This window comes from Canis lupus, chromosome 12, assembly GCF_011100685.1.
Source record: "Canis lupus familiaris isolate Mischka breed German Shepherd chromosome 12, alternate assembly UU_Cfam_GSD_1.0, whole genome shotgun sequence".
NCBI classification, from domain to species: Eukaryota; Metazoa; Chordata; class Mammalia; order Carnivora; family Canidae; genus Canis; species Canis lupus.
Genome location: NC_049233.1, coordinates 40833770 through 40854025, shown reverse-complemented (window position 1 = coordinate 40854025; position 20256 = coordinate 40833770). Strand labels below are relative to the sequence as shown.

Here is a 20256-nt window from a genome sequence, read left to right as displayed (position 1 = left end):
TAAATAAATAAATAAATAAATAGGAAGGGACAAAAGGCTAAATTGCTCTTAAACATATTTTAACCTCTCTCTATGCAGACGAAGTGTGAGCTGCTATTAACCCTTAAGGCACTGAATGATTCACAGGAGAGGGTCGCACAAACACTGCACCATGGCCTTCTATTTTGGTTCCATGTGCTCCTGCTCATATGACTGATTCAGGAGCCTGAATATGGTGGGCTGAATGGGTGGGGTTGCCCAGAGCCTTTAAGTCCTTTGGAATGGTCTATTAAAATCAAGCCAATGTCAACAGTATCAGAAGACCAACTTTAATACTATGATCACAAGTCATGTGAAAATGCTATCTTATAGATAGCATAGGCTTCCTGAGAAACTTATGAGAATTTTTTTTAAGATTTTATTTATTTATTTATTTATTCATTCATTCATTCATTCATTCATTCATTCATTGATTCATGAGAGATACACAGAGAGAGGCAGAGAGACGGAAGGAGAAGCAGGCTCCTTTGCAGGGAGCCTGATGCAGAACTTAATCCCAGGACTGTGATCACGGCCTGAGCTGAAGGCAGACACTCAACTGCTGAGCCACTCGGGCATCACGAGAATAAATATTTTTAAAGAATAAAAAAGTCAGCCCTCAGAGTCTCTAAGGAATCTGCATCTTCAGGGAAAAATGAGAACAAAGATGGCAAGCACACCGTATTTTTTTAAAGGTTTTTGCATAGATAATGATGTCCACTAGATTTATGCATCCTTTAGATTACTCCCACCCAAGTTTTCTCCACTTCTTTGAAGATAAATCTGGATTGTTTAATATCTTTGGATGAAATATGTTATAAAAATACTACAATTTTCCTAACAAGTATTCCAATTTTCCATCTTTATAAAAATAGTTTTAAGAACTTTTAAATATTATATGTGTGGGTTTTGCCACTGTTTAAAACATATGCACAGAAACCACCCACAACCATCTGTGGACTTAGCAATGTAAAAACAAAGCAAGATTTCACATCAGCTATGAACTGCGGGTGCTGGTGTATAATTTATATTATTGATAGTCTTTGCTTTCCTCCCATAGGTGTTCCAGAAATGGTACAAATCCTGGGTGGCTTCAAAAGACCTATTACTTATAGACATCAAAGTTCCCAGTAATATACTTTCATTTTAATTCAGTGTTAAAAATAGGCACTTTAGAATTCAGTCTCAATTTGAAATATAGTCAAAACCTCAATTGCTTCGTATATAAAGATCACAAGGAAATGCGTCCAAAAAAGTTAATATGCTTATCTCTGGATGGTGGAATAATAGGTGATTTTTATTTTCAACTCTATACTTTTGTAAATGAAACTAGGCTCCTTTCATAATCAGAATAAAATAGTTATGTTTTAACGGGGGGAATAATCAAAATATTATTTAATAAAAATGCTATTTTTTATTTTAAAAGTGAATCTACACACTTCACAAAGCTGTCATTATATATATATTTAATATATATATATATAAAAAATACAGATTAGACTTCTGGTCTAAATATTAGAAAAGCTTGAGCCTTTTATGTTCCATCAACAACATATGACATAATAAAGTAGCTTCAAAAAACATTTTTGATTAGTTTCGGAATTGTAGTATTTTTTTTCAAGGTTGACCATTTATTATTATAGGTTATCTCCCAAGTAAAGAAGTTAAATGTGCAGAAAACCTTAAAAATATGGCTTTTATTCTGTTATTTCAAAAAATGTAAAGTAATGTAAACTTGCACTTTAAAATAGAAAGCACTTACTACCTTAAATTCTTGGAAGAAGGGGATATGGACTATAAATAAAATAAATTATAAAAATAAATTCTAATATACAACAATTGAAAATTTGAGAAAAAAATAAACTGTGCTTCTTTGTGTGTTTTTATACTGGCCAGACCCCTGACTATGCATTTGAGAAAGTGAAATTTAAAAATTTAGGAGACTACACATGATTCCTCTAACGCCTTCAATCTCAATCCCTAGAGACAATTCAAGAAAAATAAATTTTAAAACTAGAAAAGATTTACCTACCTTTGATGCCAACCGTGATTTCAGGCCTAAGAATGAATAGACTGTGTTGCTTTCCTTTGCTTCAAAAAAACTGTCATAATCCTAGAAAAAAGATGAAGAGAAAAGAAAAAAAGCAAAAAATTAGTATTTGGTACTTTTGAAAAATTCTTTATAGAAAGGTAAAAAAAATATCATTGCTCCATCCAGGCCAGGAAAGAGCTACATAAATCTACTGGATTTGCTGTGCTTGAGCATAAAAATTTCTCTGAGTATGACGATGGGTGTAACATGTTTTTAATGCAAGGCCTGTGATAGGATTAAAATGTAAAACACTGACAACACAGGAGAAATCAGAACACATTCCCTTTCCCTCCTGTGCGAAACACTAACATTTATTTGTGTGAAATCACTCAGATCTAAGATTTTATTTTATTCTAGTGCTTCAATATGAAAGGCTGACTCCCAATTCCATTCTTGATATTTTGTTATCTAGGGCTTTAAAAAAAAAATCACTGGGTAAACAGAAAGCCATAAAGGTCTCCATGTGTCAGTGCAAGTGCTTCCATTCTGCTTTTGAAGTTTTCCACATTCTTTCAGACTGTGTCTTCAGAGAGAATAAAAAGATCAAATAAAACCTAGAGGAAACTATATTCTCTGTAACATTTATCTTTGCCTCAGACACGGAATCATTTTTCTCTTCCTACTTTCACAAGGGAAACCATCAAGGAATTCTAGTCAATACGTTCATCAATTGTTTCTTTCCAAAAGTTGCACATATATATAACTATATGGTTTCTAAGTTGATGTAAAGTTGTCTTAAAATTTGGTAGAAGTCCCTCTGATAACTTTATCCGAAGGATAAATGTAAGCAGACAGTGATCAGAATCATTTTTAGCCATTTGCTCTGTGCCAGGTGCCTTACAATCAGTACTTCATTTAATCCCCACCATAGACCACCTGGTTGGAGACTGGCTCAGAGCAACGAAATATTTTGCCCAAGTTTGACAGGTAATCAGTGAAAGAGCTGAGATTCGGGGCCAATTCTCATTAACATTGAAATCAATGCTTTTTGTAGTCTGAAGCTTGTTGCCCAAGAGGAAACCAGGTATGGAGCACCCTGTATACTGGAGTCACTAAGTCCTAATGAATCCACTGCTGAGCTGAGCCAATAGCATCACAAGGACTTTTGAAACTTGTCTAGGAATCTAAATGAGAGTCCATGACTTGTAGAATGGAGATCTGCTTCTTGCAAAGAATGTCTCAATGATGAAAAACAATCTTTGAATTATTTCACTCTGTATAGATTCTCTTGTTCAAATGCTTTGGCAAGTTGAGTCTCATGTGGTTTTGAAGGTAGCTTGATTTTAATTCATTATCATCTCAGCCTTACAACTTGCTGCTCCTTCCAGATTTCTGGTGGTAGCTCCCTCTGCAATTTGGGGTCAGGCCTAATACAGTTCACCACCAAAGAGAGGCCTTCCTTGACGTGCCAAGAAGGAGCAATCCATCTGAAAAGGGAGACTCAGCAAAAATCCTACTTCAAAAATGGCATTTTAAGCTAAAATCTGAAGGAGGAGAAGAGTTGACCAAGTAAAGGATTGGAACAGGGGCACTCAGGACAGGGAACAGCACTGATGAAGAATGAAGCTGGCAGGTCTGACAAGGATGAGCACATGCCAGACTATGTAAAATCAAGAAAGAGATTTTGAATTTTATCTTAAGTACAAAAGGAAATCATGTATGGGCTCTGAGCAAGGGAGCAGAATGATCTAGTTTCCTTTCAGAAAATAGCTAAGTTAGGGGCGCCTAGATGGTTCAGTCGGTTAGGCATCCAAATCTTGACTTCAGCTCAGGTTGTGAACTCAAGGTCATCGGATCGAGCCCCATATTGTGCTACACACTCAGCAGGGCAGCAGAGAGTCTTGAGATTCTCTCCCACAGTCCTTCTCCCCTCTCTCTCTCTTCAAATAAATGGATAAAACCTTAAAGAAAAAAAGAAAGAAAATAGCTAAGTTAACTGTGTGGAGAATAGAGTCAGGCCAGCAAGAAGGAAAGCAGGTAGTAAAGTGAGAAGAGTGTTGTTGGTAATCCAGGTAAGATGGTGGCAGCCTGAACCCGACCAATGATAGCGGAGATAGAGAAAAGTGAACTGGAGATGTTATGGAGGAAGAATTGATCATACTCAACCATGGAATTAGGGGAGAGGGTTAAGGAGAATTAAGACTTAAAACAGCTCTAAGCTTTGTGACTTGATAGGAAAGACCAGAGAAAAAGCAGATGTGAGAATAAGGCTAAAATGGAGTTTCAAAATGTTCAGTTTGAGCAACTGTATGAGACATTCAAGTAAATAAGATACCAAATGGGCAGTTGGAGGTTTCTAGTGACTCTAGGATATTACAGATTTCATATAATTTTATGGAAAATTTTTAATTTTTTATAAGAAAAACAATGTCATAAATAATACAGGTCTAGCAGAACTTAGGCAAAATCCCATGAACTGAAAATGTTGTTAAAATATTCTTTTTAACAAAGTTATTTCCAAACAGTTGAGTACCATTTCACTGATCCAGGTTCAAGAAATAATCCTGTTCAATGCATACTTTCTCTGCTTTTAACATCACTATGGCTGGGGGGCTTCTTATGTGAATATTGATTAGATCCTCCTAACAGTTTAGAAATTGTCACTTAAGGTAATTAACTCCTTTCAAAGTGACAAATATAAGATTTGGTAATTAATTTTAAAAGTAGAATAATTTAAAGGCAATAATTTTTAAAAGTGAATGTTAGAATAGTACCTGACAAACACCAGGTTACCAATAGTTTTTGTCAAGGATGAACGAGTTGTGTTTGCAAATTAATGACTGATGTGTCTGTCATGTTTTAGGTAATCTCATGCTGGTAATATAATCTGAGTAAATCCTCCTCTACTATGGGTTTTTAAAAATTATATAAAAAATTATGTAAAAAATGTTTTCTAATAAAGTCTGATGAATCTCAAAGTGTAAAAGGTAAATTTTTTTTGTCATATTTAGACAAAGAGTAGGTGATTAATAATCTAAAATCTTGGATTTCTTAATAGTTAATACCTCCTTCCAGAGGTAATAAGTTAAATACTATGATTGAGATAATTTAAAATAGTATTAGAAATTTTAAAATCAAGTCCTATAAAGTATAAATTCTTATGGCCATAGACATTCCCCAATAAAAGAGAAAGGTCTGCTTTCTTAACAAATTCATTTCACTTATCAGCCTCTATTTTTAAAAATATATCAAGGTTGGTACTGCAAAAGTTAAAAGCACTGTATTTTAAAAACTCACTATTATAAAGTTTCTAAATAGGTTTGCTGAATTCCTTATAGTCAAAGACATTCTCTCTGAAGTGTCTATAAATACACATCTGCAAATTATACATTTCAGGACAATCAAACCTCTGTAACAATACCAAATAATAATCAGTTAATATTACCTGTGGAGAAGGGCACAAACATAAGAGCATAGTCAAGATAAAATTGCCCAGTTTCAGAAGCTGGTACATTTTTCTTACGTGAAAACAAAAGATGTTTTTGTGCTAACTGCTTATGAAAAGAGAAATTTCTGGACTATATAGGTATCAGTGTAACTGAGCACTATTACTAATGGAATATCTATCTAAATGCTGCAATTTTAAGAAAAATAAAACAAGCTAAATAGCTGTTAAGAAGAAAAAAAAGCTTCTGTCACCTATATTTCTGTTTGCATTCAAGTGAAAACCAATGTTAGAAAATTTCTAAGCTCATGATAAAATCTACAACAGGTAAAGTGCACAATAGCCTCATTCTTTCACAGAGCTTACTTGCGTACATTACCCATACATACACCATGATTAGACTACTATGGGCTAAACGAGCATTTGAGACAAAGACCTTAAAGTTCTTTGCCCTTTTAGTGTTCCCTAGGAGAACAGCGAGGAAAACCCACAGCAGCCACGCTGCAAAGCTGTATCGCTTCCCACACTAAGTCAATGACAATTAAATGACAGACCCATATTATTTCTACATGCCAAGGGCATATCCAAACAGGAGGCTATGGGGAATAAAAACAATACATGGCTTATATGGAAATGGTAGCAGCACTGATTTTAAATGAGCCAAAGCAAATTTGGCTTACCCAAAGGGAAGAAAAAAAAAATTTTAATTCTTTCTACCAGAGTTACTGCTGCTGCAGCTGAAAATGGGCAGAGGCTCCTTCTTAAAAATTTTCAAGCCTGAGGGTAGCCTCTGAGCAGAATATCTTGATTTAGTGGTTAAGGACCATTAATGCTATGTTCTATTTTATAAAATCTTGACATAGAAGGAAAAAATAGTTGACAGTTCCAACCCTGGTAGTGTATGTAAGATGTATTTGTCTGAAACAGCTTCATTCAGCAATTTTTATGCCAAACACCAAAAATATGGGCAAGCCCGAAGCTGAGGATTTTAAATTCCTAATTCATGCTTAACATTTCTGACCATGCTGGTTCAAGACAGTAGAGCAAGCAAGTACATCTACCCAAGCACCAACTGAAATTGAATTTAAAAAAATGTTTGTGTTAAACACAGGAAAAAGAACCAGCAATAACATTTTAAGAAATACCCAGAGGAGTTAAGTGAAGAGGCTTACAATTAATTAAGAGAATCTCTGGATATTGACATTTATGTCATTCTCTTTTAAGCTACAGGGATTTAGTAAAATAGGATAATGTACCATCCGCTATGACTGCTCACACAACTAAACAGCTCTATAGAGATTAGCATTTATATGTTTATAACAAAATAAATATTAATATGTATATATATTTTATTTTATAATAGTTATTACAGTTACAGGAGAATGTGACTTTTAAACTTTAGCAATGTTGTGTGTGTGTGTGTGTGTGTGTGTGTGTGTGGATGAACATGGGGGAGAAATGAGAGAAACTATTAAAAATCCATATTTCTCTTCATCTTTCTTTCCTTTTTTTTTTTTTTTTAAAGATTTTATTTATTCATGAGAGACAGAGAGAGAGAGAGAGGCAGAGACACAAGCAAAGAGAGAAGGAGGCTCCATTCAGGGAGCCCAATGTGGGACTCGATCCCGGATCTGGGATCACGCCCTGAGCCAAAGGCAGATGCTGAACTGCTGAGCCATCCAGGCATCCCTCTCTTCATTTTTCAAAGAAAAACGTGCTGTCTAAAGTTTTAAATCAAGGAATATAGGCACAGAATGGTGGTAATTAAGAAAACTATAAAGCAGAACCTGACAAGAGAGGCTATCTCTTGGGAGTCCAGGGGAGGACGCATAGAAAGCAGGGCAGAGTAAAGGGAGTTTTCACTTTTGACCCTCCTTTATTATCTTAATATTGAAAGTATTAACATGGCCTTAGTGTCTTAACAGTTTTGTTTTCTTTTCATTAACTCTAACTGCATAAGGCTCAGAAGGAGAAACATTTTAACCAAAAGAAAACCTTGAATATGCACCCTATTTAAGCCATACCATTAAGCATGCAACTGGGGAAGCCTGAACCTGTCTGGATGAAGGTTTTCAATATTCACAGCACAGGCCATTGTTTTAATGAAAGACACGTCTCAGGGATTCATCACTGTAGAATATTGCTGCAAACATCTCAGTAAGGTGAAAATAGGAGATTAAACATTTATAGACAGAAGAATAAAAACTATGGTTATATAAAAGAGATAAAACTGCAAAGAATATCCAATTAAATTGTTATGCTTCTGGGCATACAGCTGATCAGCAAGCAATAAAGAGGAATTTATATCACCCCTTCCCCACCACCCTACTTTTTTCCTTTCCTTGTATCTGTGAGATGTCATATAAGATTATTTACAGTAAAACATCTGAAGAAGATTCTCCTTGATTAGATAAGTTATCTTTTCAGACAGAAAGCCTTGGAATACAGATCTTCTAATTCAAGTTAAGTTTCTTAAGAAAATTCTACCTGTGGGATAGGTGAACTTCTAGCAGAGGTGATCTTCCAAACAGATTTCATTGTAAAATTTAGAAGGATCAATAAGCTTCCTTTTGAGAAATTTTACTTTGACTTTTACTAATAAAATGGGAATGCAAATGCTCAGAGCTTCAACAAGGCAGGACCCCAAGAACAGCTTAGCTACCTGGTCAGCTGAAAACATCTGTGTAACTATTTATCCATTCAAACAACTGATTTTTGCTAAATACTTGCTGGGTTTCTAGTATTATATAGATACTAAGATAAATATGCCACAGAGCCTGCTGAAGTGAACACAAGGAACCTCAGAGACTGGCTGAAGGGAAAGATGTGAAAAAAAAATTCTATGAGATCAAGGTCATAATAGGAATGAGGCACAGGTTTGCTGGGCCTAGGGAAGGGGCAGTGATAACCAGAGCCCTAGTTGGAGAAAGCTCAATAACAAGGCCCATCTACCTTGATTTCTGAGATAGAAACAGGGTGGAATTACATAGATAAAAATTACAGGATGTGGTAACCAAGTGGGATTGACTGAGGTGAAGAAAATGAGTTAGGGTAACTTTTAGGGCTTTGCCTTATGTATCATGTAGATGAGATATAGTCATTAAGCCTACATCAACAACATCCATATTTTAGAAACAGAGCACAATCTCCTGTGAATAACGTAAATTTCAACTTTAGCTTTCCTTTTTTTCTTTTCCCTATTGACTCCAACAATCAGAGTTCTAGTAACACAAAATTACTGCCAGTCGGGCTTCATCATAGGTCAAAAGTCTATCATTACATTCTATTCTGTTCTGCCAGAGGATATATTTCGCTTTTATGGTGGAGACTTGGGAAACAGCCAATCCTGTGTATGGTCCAAATGTGACCATAAGGAATCCCAGGAGGTGGAGGAAAAGTGAATGGACAATATATAACAGGACTAAATTATGGAGGGGCCTCTGAGCTAAGCAATGGTTTGACATTTTTAAATGGTCAACAAATAAAAAAAAGACAACCAAACCAAAAAGATGATGTGGCAGAGAGAGCTGGTGGTCCGAAAAGACTAAAGTATTTACCAGGTAGCCCAAACCCTGATCTAGAACATTGGAGGATATATTTTGAGGCAGCCCCTATAAAAGTGAAATTTCTTTGAAGGCTTATTCAATCTTAAAAACTCATGAAGTCAGGCATCTTTCCTCATAATATATTAGTGTTTATTTTGCTTTTAAAAAATGTGTTTGCAATGTACTCAAAATCTTCAAGCCAAATGCTGCTCTGGGCAAGTGGGCAGTCTTTATGCTATGACTTTGCCGCCCACCCCCCGCCGCCCCAGCCCTAAGAAACTCAACTTTGGTTTTACCAGCAACCACATATAGTAATCAACTTGTTTTAACTTTTACTAGTTCTCATTTCACCAAGTGATTTTTTTCTTCACCTTGAACCCAGATTCTAAGGTCACCAACCATAACTCTTCATATCTTGGTAACAGTATACCCCAAAATATTTTTGTTATTTGATAGAAGACTCTTAAGGAAAGAAAGAAAAGTGGCTCCAAGGAAAAGAAAAAGGGTGGAATAGCTTAAATGAGAATGTACTTTATAAAATAACATTCAATTTAATGCATTCTTCAAAACAGCTTGCTAGCTGAAAACTATCATTTCAAGTGACTGGAAACAAACTAAATAGCCCACAATGAGGGAATGATTAAATAAATTATAATAATCCACCCAAGGGAATAATATGCAGTGTCTAAAAAATAAGCTTACAATGACATGGAAACTATTTTTGTTAGAGAACAAAGCAGGGCAAAAAATGGTATATATAGTATGATCAAAAAACATGATTTTAAAAATTTAAATCAACTTGTAAGAAAAGAGAGTGTGCATAGACCAAGTGTTTGCAGCTGTATTTGAAAGGTAGTATTTATTGTTCCCCCTTCTCATTCTCATTTTTCAAATATTCTCCACTTCCATATTCATTTTAGTGCTGGGGAAAAAGAAACAACAATAATAATGTTGGATAACTAATTCAGTATGAAAATCTCTTTAAATATCTCTAACAACTTCTTGAGAGACTTTTGGCTGAAAATCACTTCTTATATTTATCTGTGGATATGTATGTGTGTATACATACATATAGGTGTGTGTGTTCAAATTCAATATAAATTCAAACATATGATTTTTTAAAAATAAAATCATATGTATACAACAGGGATTTGAAAACTGATACTTAAGGGAGTTGGTTCTGCATGCTTCATAAAGATGCCCAAACACACTTAAAATTTATTATCCCAAGACAATCTTCTCAAAAGACTTTCATAAATACTGCACTTAGAAACAATACAACTACATATATTTAGGTGTTCTGTGGTGTGCTTCTGAGCCTACACCAAAGGTTAGAAGACACTAACACATCTCCTTGTCTCCTTTGATGGGAAAGAAAGAATAGGAGAGGAGATGCCACAGGAAAAACTGCTAGTCAGTCAGCCTTTCTGTATCTCCTTAAGATTAATCTAACCCATCTCTAGACTACTTTCAGGCTCCAATTAACCAAGGTAATATGGGGAAAGGCAGTCAGAGTTGGCCCCCAAATCATTACTTAAATCAAAATAGTCAATAGCTTTAACATAAACTTATTTGACTAGCATTAGACCCAATGCTTAGGTACAAATTTACCATTCTACAAGTATCACCCGAAAGTACCAAAATAGTAAATTCAACAGTTTTAAAATATAAACAACCTTATAAGTTGCCCTATAGAAAATTATCAAAATGGTTATTTTTCTATAAAAATATTCTGCCATCTATCTTTCAGCAAGCTGTCCTCTCTTCCTTACAAGACAAGACTTACATGAGTAACTCCAGCCACACATTCTATCTCACCTTATCTATTCTCACAATCATCCAAAACCCAATTCTGAATACAGGCATTCTTAGTCAAACCTGCATCAACTTGTCTTCACTATCTAAATAGTCACTACCTTTTCCCGTTTTGATGGTTAATGTGAACCCAGTCAAATGAAATGAAGTTGCATTCCCGTTCCTAACCACCATTTTTTTTAAAATAAAAGAATTAAATTCAACAAAGTTACAGGACCAAAAAACAGCATATAAAAATCACCTGTGTCTCTATACACTAATGAACACACAACTGGGAAAGGAAATTTAAAAATAATTCTTTTTACAATACCAAAAGAGTAAGATTCTTAAGTATAAACCCTAACTAAGGAGGTTTAAGATTGTATGTTAAAAACTACAAAACATTGCTGAAAGAAATGAACAGAGACACAAATCTATAGAAAGACATCCCATGTTCATGGATTGAAAGACTTAATATTGTTAAGACCTCAATATTACCCAAAGCTATCTAAAGATTAAACATAATCCCTATCAAAATCCCAAGTGTGCTTTTTTGCAAAAATAAAAGAAAAAATATACTAAACTTTACATGGAATCTCAAGGGACCCCAAATAGCCAAAGAAGTTTGAAAAAGGACAAAGTTGGTGGCCTCTCATTTCCTGATTTTCAAACATATTACAAGCCACAGTAAACAAAACAGTGTGGTACTGGCATAAAGACAGACATATCAACCACTGTAGCTGAATAGAGTCCAAAAAAATAAACCCTCATGTATATGATCAAATGATCTTCAATAAATGTGCCCCAAGACTACTCAATGGAGAGAAGGCAGTTTCTTCAATAAATAGTGCTAGGAAAACTAGTTTTCCACATAGAAATGAATGAAGTTAAGCCCTTATCTTATACCATATACAAAAATTAACTAAAAATGAATTAAAAACTAAATACAAGACCAAAAACTGTAAAATTTCTATAAGAAAACAGAGGGGAAAACTTCATGATACTGTATTTGGCAAGTAATGATTTCTTGGATAGGACTCCAAAAGCACAATCAACAAAAGCAAAAATAGACAAATGGGGCTACATCAAATTTTAAAACTTTGTTCATCAAAGAATATAATCAACAGAGTGAAAGACAACCTAAGAATGGGAGAAAATTGATTTGACCTTGATTTACAAAGGACTTGAATAGACTTTTCTTCAAAATGATATACAAATGGACATTAAGAGTATGAAATGTTCAACGTCACTAATTATCAGAGAAATGCAAGTCAAAATCACAATGAGATACCACCTCACACCTATTAGGATGGCTACTCTCAAAACAAAACAAAACAAAACAAAAAAGAAAAGAACAAGTAGTGGTGGGACGTGGAGAAGTTGGAGTCCTTCTGCACTGCTGATAGGACTGTAAAATGGTAAAACCACTATGGAAAACAGTATGACAGTTCTTCAAAAAATAAAAAATAGAGCTACTTTATGATGCAGCAATCTCACTTCTACATATATATCTCAAACAACTGAAAGTGGAATCTCAAAGAGATATTTGCAAACCCATGTTCAAAGCACTATCATATTCATAATAGTCAAGAGGTGGAAGCAACCCAATCCATCAATGAATGAATGAATGGATAAAAAAATGTAGTACATATGTACAATGGAAGCCTTAAACAGAAATGAAATCTTGTCACATGCTTCAATGCTATAGGCTAAATGTTTGAATCTCCCTAAAATTCGTATGTTGAAATCCTGATGCCCAAGGGCCTTTAGGAGGTGATCAGGCCATGAGGGTAGAGCCCTCAAGGACAGGATTAATGCCCTTATAAATGAGGTCCCTTGTCCCTTTCACATGTAAGGACACTTCAGGTAGTTGGCAGTCAGCAATCCAGAAGAGTGTCTTCATCAGAACCGAACCATGCTGTCACTCTGACCTTAGACTTCCAGCTTCCAGAACTGAGAAATAAATTTCTGTTGTTTGCAAGATACTCAGTCTGTAGCATTTGTTATAGCAGCCTTAACGGACTAAGATATACAACATGGATGAATCTTGAGGACATTATGGGACATTATGCTAAGTGAAATAAGCTAGTCACAAAAGGACAAACATTGTATGATTTCACCTCTAAGAAATATCTAACATAGTCAAATCCACAGGTAGAAAGCAGAATGGTTGTTATTAAGGTCGGGGGGCAGGGGTGACAAATGGGAGTCGTTTAATGGGTACAGAGTTTCAGTTCTGCAAGATGAAAAAGTTCTGGATATTTGTTTCACAACAATGAATATACTGAACACTACTAAACTGTACACTTAAAAGTAAGTAACTTTTACAACATATATTTTTATCACAATAAACATTTTTCAATAAAAAATAAGATAAAATAAAAATTTATTTTAAAAATTCAAATCTTTTCTCCTCCCCTGAATAGGAAGGGAGAAAAAAAAATGAAAAGGGAGTAAATATTTTCCTTTTGTACAGATGTGTGCATTTTCATTTCTGGTGCACTCCACACATGCCAGTTCCACAGAGAAAAGTTTAATCCTTCAACATGAGGATCCTGAGCTTTCCAAAATCTGAATCAGACACTATAAAACCCATGAGAAAAACCTAGTAATTGGGATGTTTACCTTTAGATTACTCATTTCCAGAGAAGAATCTTGTTCATGTTAGGTAACTCCCAGGAAACTGCAAGAACAACGAGTCTGTGCAATTTGGGTTCTTGACTACAAAAAACTCAAATGGACATTAGCAACTTAACAGGAAAGGAATTTATGGCAGGATAGTGAGAAGCTCTGAATCCACATTAAACCTGGAGAACCAGTTTATAAGAGGAATTTCTATGTCTGGGTGGCCAAGAGCACACGCCAGGATCAGCCCCATTAGGACACCTGCCATGGCTATTCCTGAACCCAAGACCCCTGTCCAACTGATCCTGTGTTGTTGCATTATCCCCTCAATGTTCAAATTCTGGGATGAAAAGAACTGATGGGACATGCCAAGGAGCTTCCATTCAGTGGGGAATTTTTCCCAACAGGCAGATTATTCAATACTAAAGGGCAGAGAGAGGGAAATTGTCTATACTGATTACCGAGTAGCTTATCAGCAATTTATGTCTCCCATGGCTAGCTCACCCAGTTTAAAATAAGTAGTAAGTTTCTAGCCACTTTCAGAAAATAGGAGAATCTTCATGCTTACTGGATCCTGTCATCAGCAATGTGACAGATCGCCACAAGTTATCAATCAAAGAAGACCACTCAAAAACTATCACTAGGTAAAGCAAGGTACACCTGAGCAGGCAGGATGAATGAGAGACCATGGTTAGTTGCCCTCTAATGCTTCTGCTTTTGTCAAAGTCGAATTTACTTGACCATGATAAGAGCAAACACTGTCTTCAAAACTCCTGCTAGCACAAACTATAAAGACAGAGTGTGTACTGGCGCTTCTGTCACCATCCCCACAGGACTAACATTGCTCACACAGAGAAGATGCTATTTATCCACCATAGTTTAATCAATGCATAAGCCTCTAGCCAGCTCCTAGACAGTCTACCTGAAAAAGTTTCCATAAACTCTGGAGGGCAAAGATTCACAGAGATTTAGAAAGTCATAAAGAAGTGAAAGCAAGGATAAGGAATTAACTATTTCACATTACATTCTTTTATTCATTCAATACATTCCTGTATTCAGAGGGCTCTGAAGACTTCTACTTTTGTGATGATAGAGCAAAGATGTCTTTTCTTCCTTTATCTTGAAAAATCAACAAAACAAGAATTTAAAAAAAAACAATCAGAAACACTATTTTAAAAAAAATAAAACTTGGAGAAATCTACAGTTCTGAACCACAACATATGCAGGAAGTGGGGAGAGAAATGATGAAGGGCACTAGAGAGCAGAGGATGGTCAAACCTTGGTGTCTGAACACACTACAGGAGCCCCCAGGAAATGGCAGGATCTGGAGGCATCAGCTATTGTGAAGGTGGGTGGGGTGAGCAGACAAAGGCAGAAAACTGGGAGACTGAAAATCTACATAAGCAGCAGTTAGATTCCGAGGGTGCCTCACTGGTCAAGGAACTAGAAGGCACACTGTTAATAAATATGGCTTCTGGGAAGCAACAAACTCCTAAACACCAGCATGGAAGGGGTGTGTGTGTGTGTGTGTGTGTGTGAAAACAGGGCTATGGAGGGAAAACGTACATGACAGAGAATGAGATCCTCCAGCCCTCTCACCCTATATGTCCAGAACTCCAAGAGCCAGGCTGATATCCCCAAAGCAAGAGACTGCAGGGCCATTCTCTGGAAAAGTTAAACCATCATCTGAGAAAAGGCCTGTAGATTTTATTATCTATATCTACAATGAGAATGTAACAGGCTACCCAACCAATCTACAGAGAAGTCCAGTGGGAAACAAATCTACACACCTATATTAAGACACACACAGCTTCTAACAAGCGTTCTAATGCCTAATCTCCTAAGCAAAAGACAAGCATCACCAGACATCTGAGGAAAGCCCACCACATTTGAGAGAAAAGGCCAAAATAAACAAAGTGAAAAAAAAGGGAATTAGTAGAACAGGGACAATATTTTAAGGGAAGAAAACCTCAAAGAAATATTTATTTATTTGTTTGCTTGTTTGTTTGTTTATTCATTCATGAGAGACACAGAGAGAGAGGCAGAGACATAGGCAGAGGGAGAAGCAGGCTCCATGCAGGGAGCCTAATGAGGGACTCGATCCCAGAACTCCAGGATCATGCCCTGAGCCAAAGGCAGATTCTCAACCACTGAGCCACCCAAGCATCCCAAGAAATCATATTTAATATCTCCACTGAGCTAAGATCTTGTACTCATCTCATAAAAGCACATTATTCAAAAGAAAATATCAGAACATAAGAAAGGAAAATAAAAGGTGACATAATTCAATGAAAAAACTGAGGTTAAAGAAATCTTCCAGAAAGTAAAACAAAAAGTTAAAAAGGACAATACAAGAAAAAAAAAAAGATAATATTAGAAAATTGGTGTAAGAAGTTCACTATCTGGGATGCCCTATGGAAAACAGCAGGACACTTTCTATTGCAAGCCCTAGAAACCAGATGATAATAAAGCAAAACCATCAAAATTCTTTCTAACCTACTAGAATTCTATACCCAGTTGAATTACCCCTCAATTACAAGACCAGAAAAAGGAATTCTCACACCGGAGAAGTCTGAGAGATACAAAACTGTTAGATTTTTAAGTCTTCTAAGCACTATTTGACTAGTAGTTTTGCTTTGTTTTGAAATGTACAGTTTATACAGTTTCAGCTATACCTCGTTTTGGTTTGCAGATACAAGAGCACATTTTCTAGGCTTTGTAATCATGAATGGGATACACCTTCAGTTACCACATACTTTCTGTAATAAAATATGAAATCACAATCTAAAAAATTCCACATAAACAATAAGCTTTATGCTTAAAAAGCACCTTACAGTAACCGGGATCAGCCTATCACAATCTAAAAAATTCCACATAAACAATAAGCTTTATGCTTAAAAAGCACCTTACAGTAATCGGGATCACGCCTAAGCTAAGTAAATATCCTGTGAAGTAAAACAGATATTAAAGATGAGAAAATTGATGCTTTAAGAGAAAAATGACTTTGGAAAGGTGTCAAAGCCAACATAAAGTCATACGAGAACTCCAATCTAAATCTAGGCCCATGTTCAGGGTTTTCCTCTTCTGACATGAATACAAGTGTGTGCACAATCTCTATGGGGTAGACGTCACAATATCATCTTCTCTCTTATGCACATGGAAACTGTTTCCTTTCAAGATATCAAAAGTATTATTATTCCTTTTCTCCATTCCAATACAGCCCACCTATTTATTTCACCTTAAGCACCTCAGCACTATAGCCCTTTCCCCTTCTTCAGGCCATGCTTAAAGAACTATAGTACAGGTCTCAAAACAAACACTTATACAGAGCATGATGAATGGAAAACCTTAATTACTCATCAGGAAGAAGTTTTTCAATTTTTTTTCTTAATCCAATAAGAAGGAAAATAGATAATTAGACAAAAATGACTTTATCTTCTCATATGCTACACACAGGAGGAAGGCACCTAAGGTATTTTAGATGTTCATAATGATCCATCTGGCTCATTATCCTAAAAAAAGAAACTCTGGTTTATAATCAGCTACTAGCAGTTTTTTAAACAATAGATGGGTAAAGATTCAAGGATACTCCCTTCCACTCTACCCCTAAAACATATTAATCAAAAAAATCTGCTTTAAAATTTAGAACACAATAAACACACACATACACACCCCTTCCCACAACTTTCCTCAATCACAGAGACAGGAAGACCAACAGACACATACACACTCACATTCACACACGGTCTGTGTCCCTGGACTCATATACCCTCTATTAGACTGTGAATCTGAACAGCACAGGGTGAACAGGACACAGTCCTCACTGAAAAAAACCCAACTCACTCTAGATATTCCGAATCACCCAAAGAAATAGCATGGTAACAATCTGGCTACTTACCCCACAGTATCGGTCACCATTAAATATCTGAGGTGGCAGAGGGTTGCCCTGAGCGGGCTTCTTTTCTGGGGGGATGTTTTTGTACATCCATTGTCTCTGTTCTTCTGACATTGTGATATCCACCTCCTCAAACTCTATCTTGTTGGCTTCCAGAAATCTAACCACATCCTGCTGCTGCTTCTTTATCTAAAGCAAGAAGACAAACAAATAAGGAGAAATGCTCATCTGAAACAATATGTAGATATTTCCAAATTGAACTAGATTTGGTTTCTCATTGTCAGAGGTCACTGACGAAAAAAAAAAAAAAAAGAGGTAATTTTCCTAGGCACCATGCATCATCCCCTCACTGGATATCCAGCAGAAGTCTATGCAAGTCTTCACACGATGATTTCTTTACCTAGATAGACTCCCCAGAACTTTGGGGCACAACCTGGAAGGATGAGATTATGTATGAGGTGAGAACTCAGTTCTCAGTAGGCCATAAGCACTCTCCCTCCTACTTACAGAAGTTGACATTTACAGTTATGAAAGCTCCCTCTGCCAAAACCATTTGAAAACCATGTAGAGTCCATTTGAGATGTTGACATTTCACTGATTCCTGGGAGCAGCAACATTTTTATTCCCTTAGCAGTCTCTTTCAGATATTCCACAGCTGTAGCCACTGTCATGAAAGCATCCTTTCATCAATTCACAAGAGAAAAATGTTCTCCACTTCTAAGGTGAGAGTAAACAACAAGCACCATCTTACTTTGAACTCTATTCCTTAACCCTTTTTGCTCCTCTCAGCTTTATGTTTCCTTCTTTGGTCACTAGGGGTCAGGTATGCTCTTGAAGAGCTGCAAACACATCTGTAGGTTTTCAAAATCTTATGAATCTTCTTACTTAAGGGTACACACTAAATAATTCAGACAGGGTGACAATATTCAATATCTTAAACACAGCAGGTAAAACATTCAACAAACTTGCTTGTTCTAAACAATTCTGGGATGTGTACAGAGAACGAGCTTAAGTGGTGCAGTGAATTTTTTAATGGCCAGAGAAAAGAATCATTCTGAGAGGTCAAGCCACCAGAAAGACCTGTCATCTAGAAAATAAAACGCTTGAAGAACAAACTTTCATATACTGATTGCCTCTATAAATTTCCTCCAACTTCCTCCAAAAAGCCTCAATGACGTGTGCTCCTGAGATGGAAATATGTCATACGTAGGAGCAAAGAGATTTTGATCACTGGGTTGAAATTTATGAATGACTAACATGATTGTACAGTTAATACGGACAAAAAATACAAAGCTAGCAAAATAGGACATCTTAACACTCAGTGATATTAGAAAACAAGAAAACTACTGTATGGTTATAAATCCAAATTGATGCATTATCTCAGTTTCTTGAATTAAGCTATTTCTCATTTCTGAAAAAGTTAACTTTTTTCCCTCACTGGTACACAATTTCAGAAACGTAGTTATATAATTCTGAAACTCTGGCTTGCAAAAAAAGTATTATTCATCCTACTTAATTTCCCTTTATAACCATTTAAGGCAGATAAACAAGGTTGATGATGCTGAGGTAAAAAATGGTCACCTACTTTGATCAAGGTCCTATAATGTCAAGACAATCATGCCATTCTCCTACTTAAAATCCTTCTTTAGTGAATCCCCATTGCCCTTGGAAGAACACACAGATTTCTTAGCATAGGACAATGTCCTTCATGATTCAGTTCCTTTGACTATGAAAGCAATGTATTTGCATTTTTAAAAGTCTAGAAATTGTAACACAAGCAAACAAGAAGTTACTTACAATCCTCTCAAAATTTAATTAGAGGAAAATGTTGGTAAATTGAACTCCAATAAAAAAATTAAAAAAAAATTAATTAGAGGAAAGGGTTTGGATTTAATATCCGTATGTAGAGCTTTACATATTCAACACATTTCAAATGTTCATGAGAGTGATCAAAAATGAAACTGACATATAGTCGAACCTTAGTTTTCCATATAATGTATATACACATAACATCCATCCCACTTCTTTATCTCCCCCAAAATGTGAATAACCTAAAAACTCATATACTCTCAATACTAGGATAAATCAAAGACATAGCCCCACAGACACACATACACACACACAGAGCACTTATTGCTGGACTATAATCCTTTGTTGCTCAACTGATCCCTTCTTTCATAAGATCACATTCAACAAAAACAGCTGCATCTTGCTCCTTTCACTCAAAAATATACCCCGTGTCCAGTCACTAAAAATTTTTTCAAAAGCATGAATTTTAATATCTGCTTAGCAATCCATCATGTACATATTTTCAGTTAACTACTACTCAATTGTTGGTATTTAGAATACTTGTAAATTTTCACCACTAGAAGTATCATGTAGTAAGCACCTTTATTTAGAGATCTTTGACTGTATCTCTCAACACTATTTTAGGACAAAGCCCTATGAATGAAACTCAGATAAAAGGGTAGAGACATTTCTCTAGCTCCTGATGGACCCATGCTAAACTGCTTTGCAAAAAGTCCATGTTGGGGCGCCTGGGTGGCTCAGCCAGTTAAGCAGCTGCCTTTGGCTCAGGTCATGATCCCAGGGTCCTGGGAGTCCAATGCAGGCTCCCTGACCAATGGGGAGTATGCTTCTTCTCCCTTTGTCTGCCACTCGCCTGCTTGTGTGCTCAAATAAATAAATAAATCTTTAAAAAAAAAAAAGTCCACGTCAATTTACATTCTCATTAGCAATGTGTGAAAATATCCATGTCTCAACACCTCTCCCTCCCTACAGAAAATATTTGAAAGATGTATCACAGAATATTAAAATTTAAATGATGTGAGTGATGGATGTGTTAACTAACCTAACTGTGGTAATCCTTTCACGATATATCAAATCATTGGTTGTACACCTT

The 20256-nt window shown here is 35.9% G+C and overlaps 1 protein-coding gene across 2 annotated transcripts in view; it reads right to left on the bottom strand.

Moving 5' to 3' along the window:
* SH3BGRL2 (SH3 domain binding glutamate rich protein like 2) overlaps positions 1-20256 on the bottom strand; it is a 61038-nt gene that overhangs the window by 6237 nt on the left and 34545 nt on the right. For both annotated transcript variants that reach the window (XR_005367949.1, XM_038554596.1), the window contains exons 2-3: positions 17358-17543; positions 2051-2131 (exon numbers count right to left, since the gene is read on the bottom strand). Coding sequence is in view for 1 of the 2 variants with exons in the window: in XM_038554596.1 (XP_038410524.1) it covers positions 2051-2131; positions 17358-17543 (267 nt within the window). In the remaining variant the exon portion in view is untranslated. The remainder of the gene's footprint in view (positions 1-2050; positions 2132-17357; positions 17544-20256) is intronic.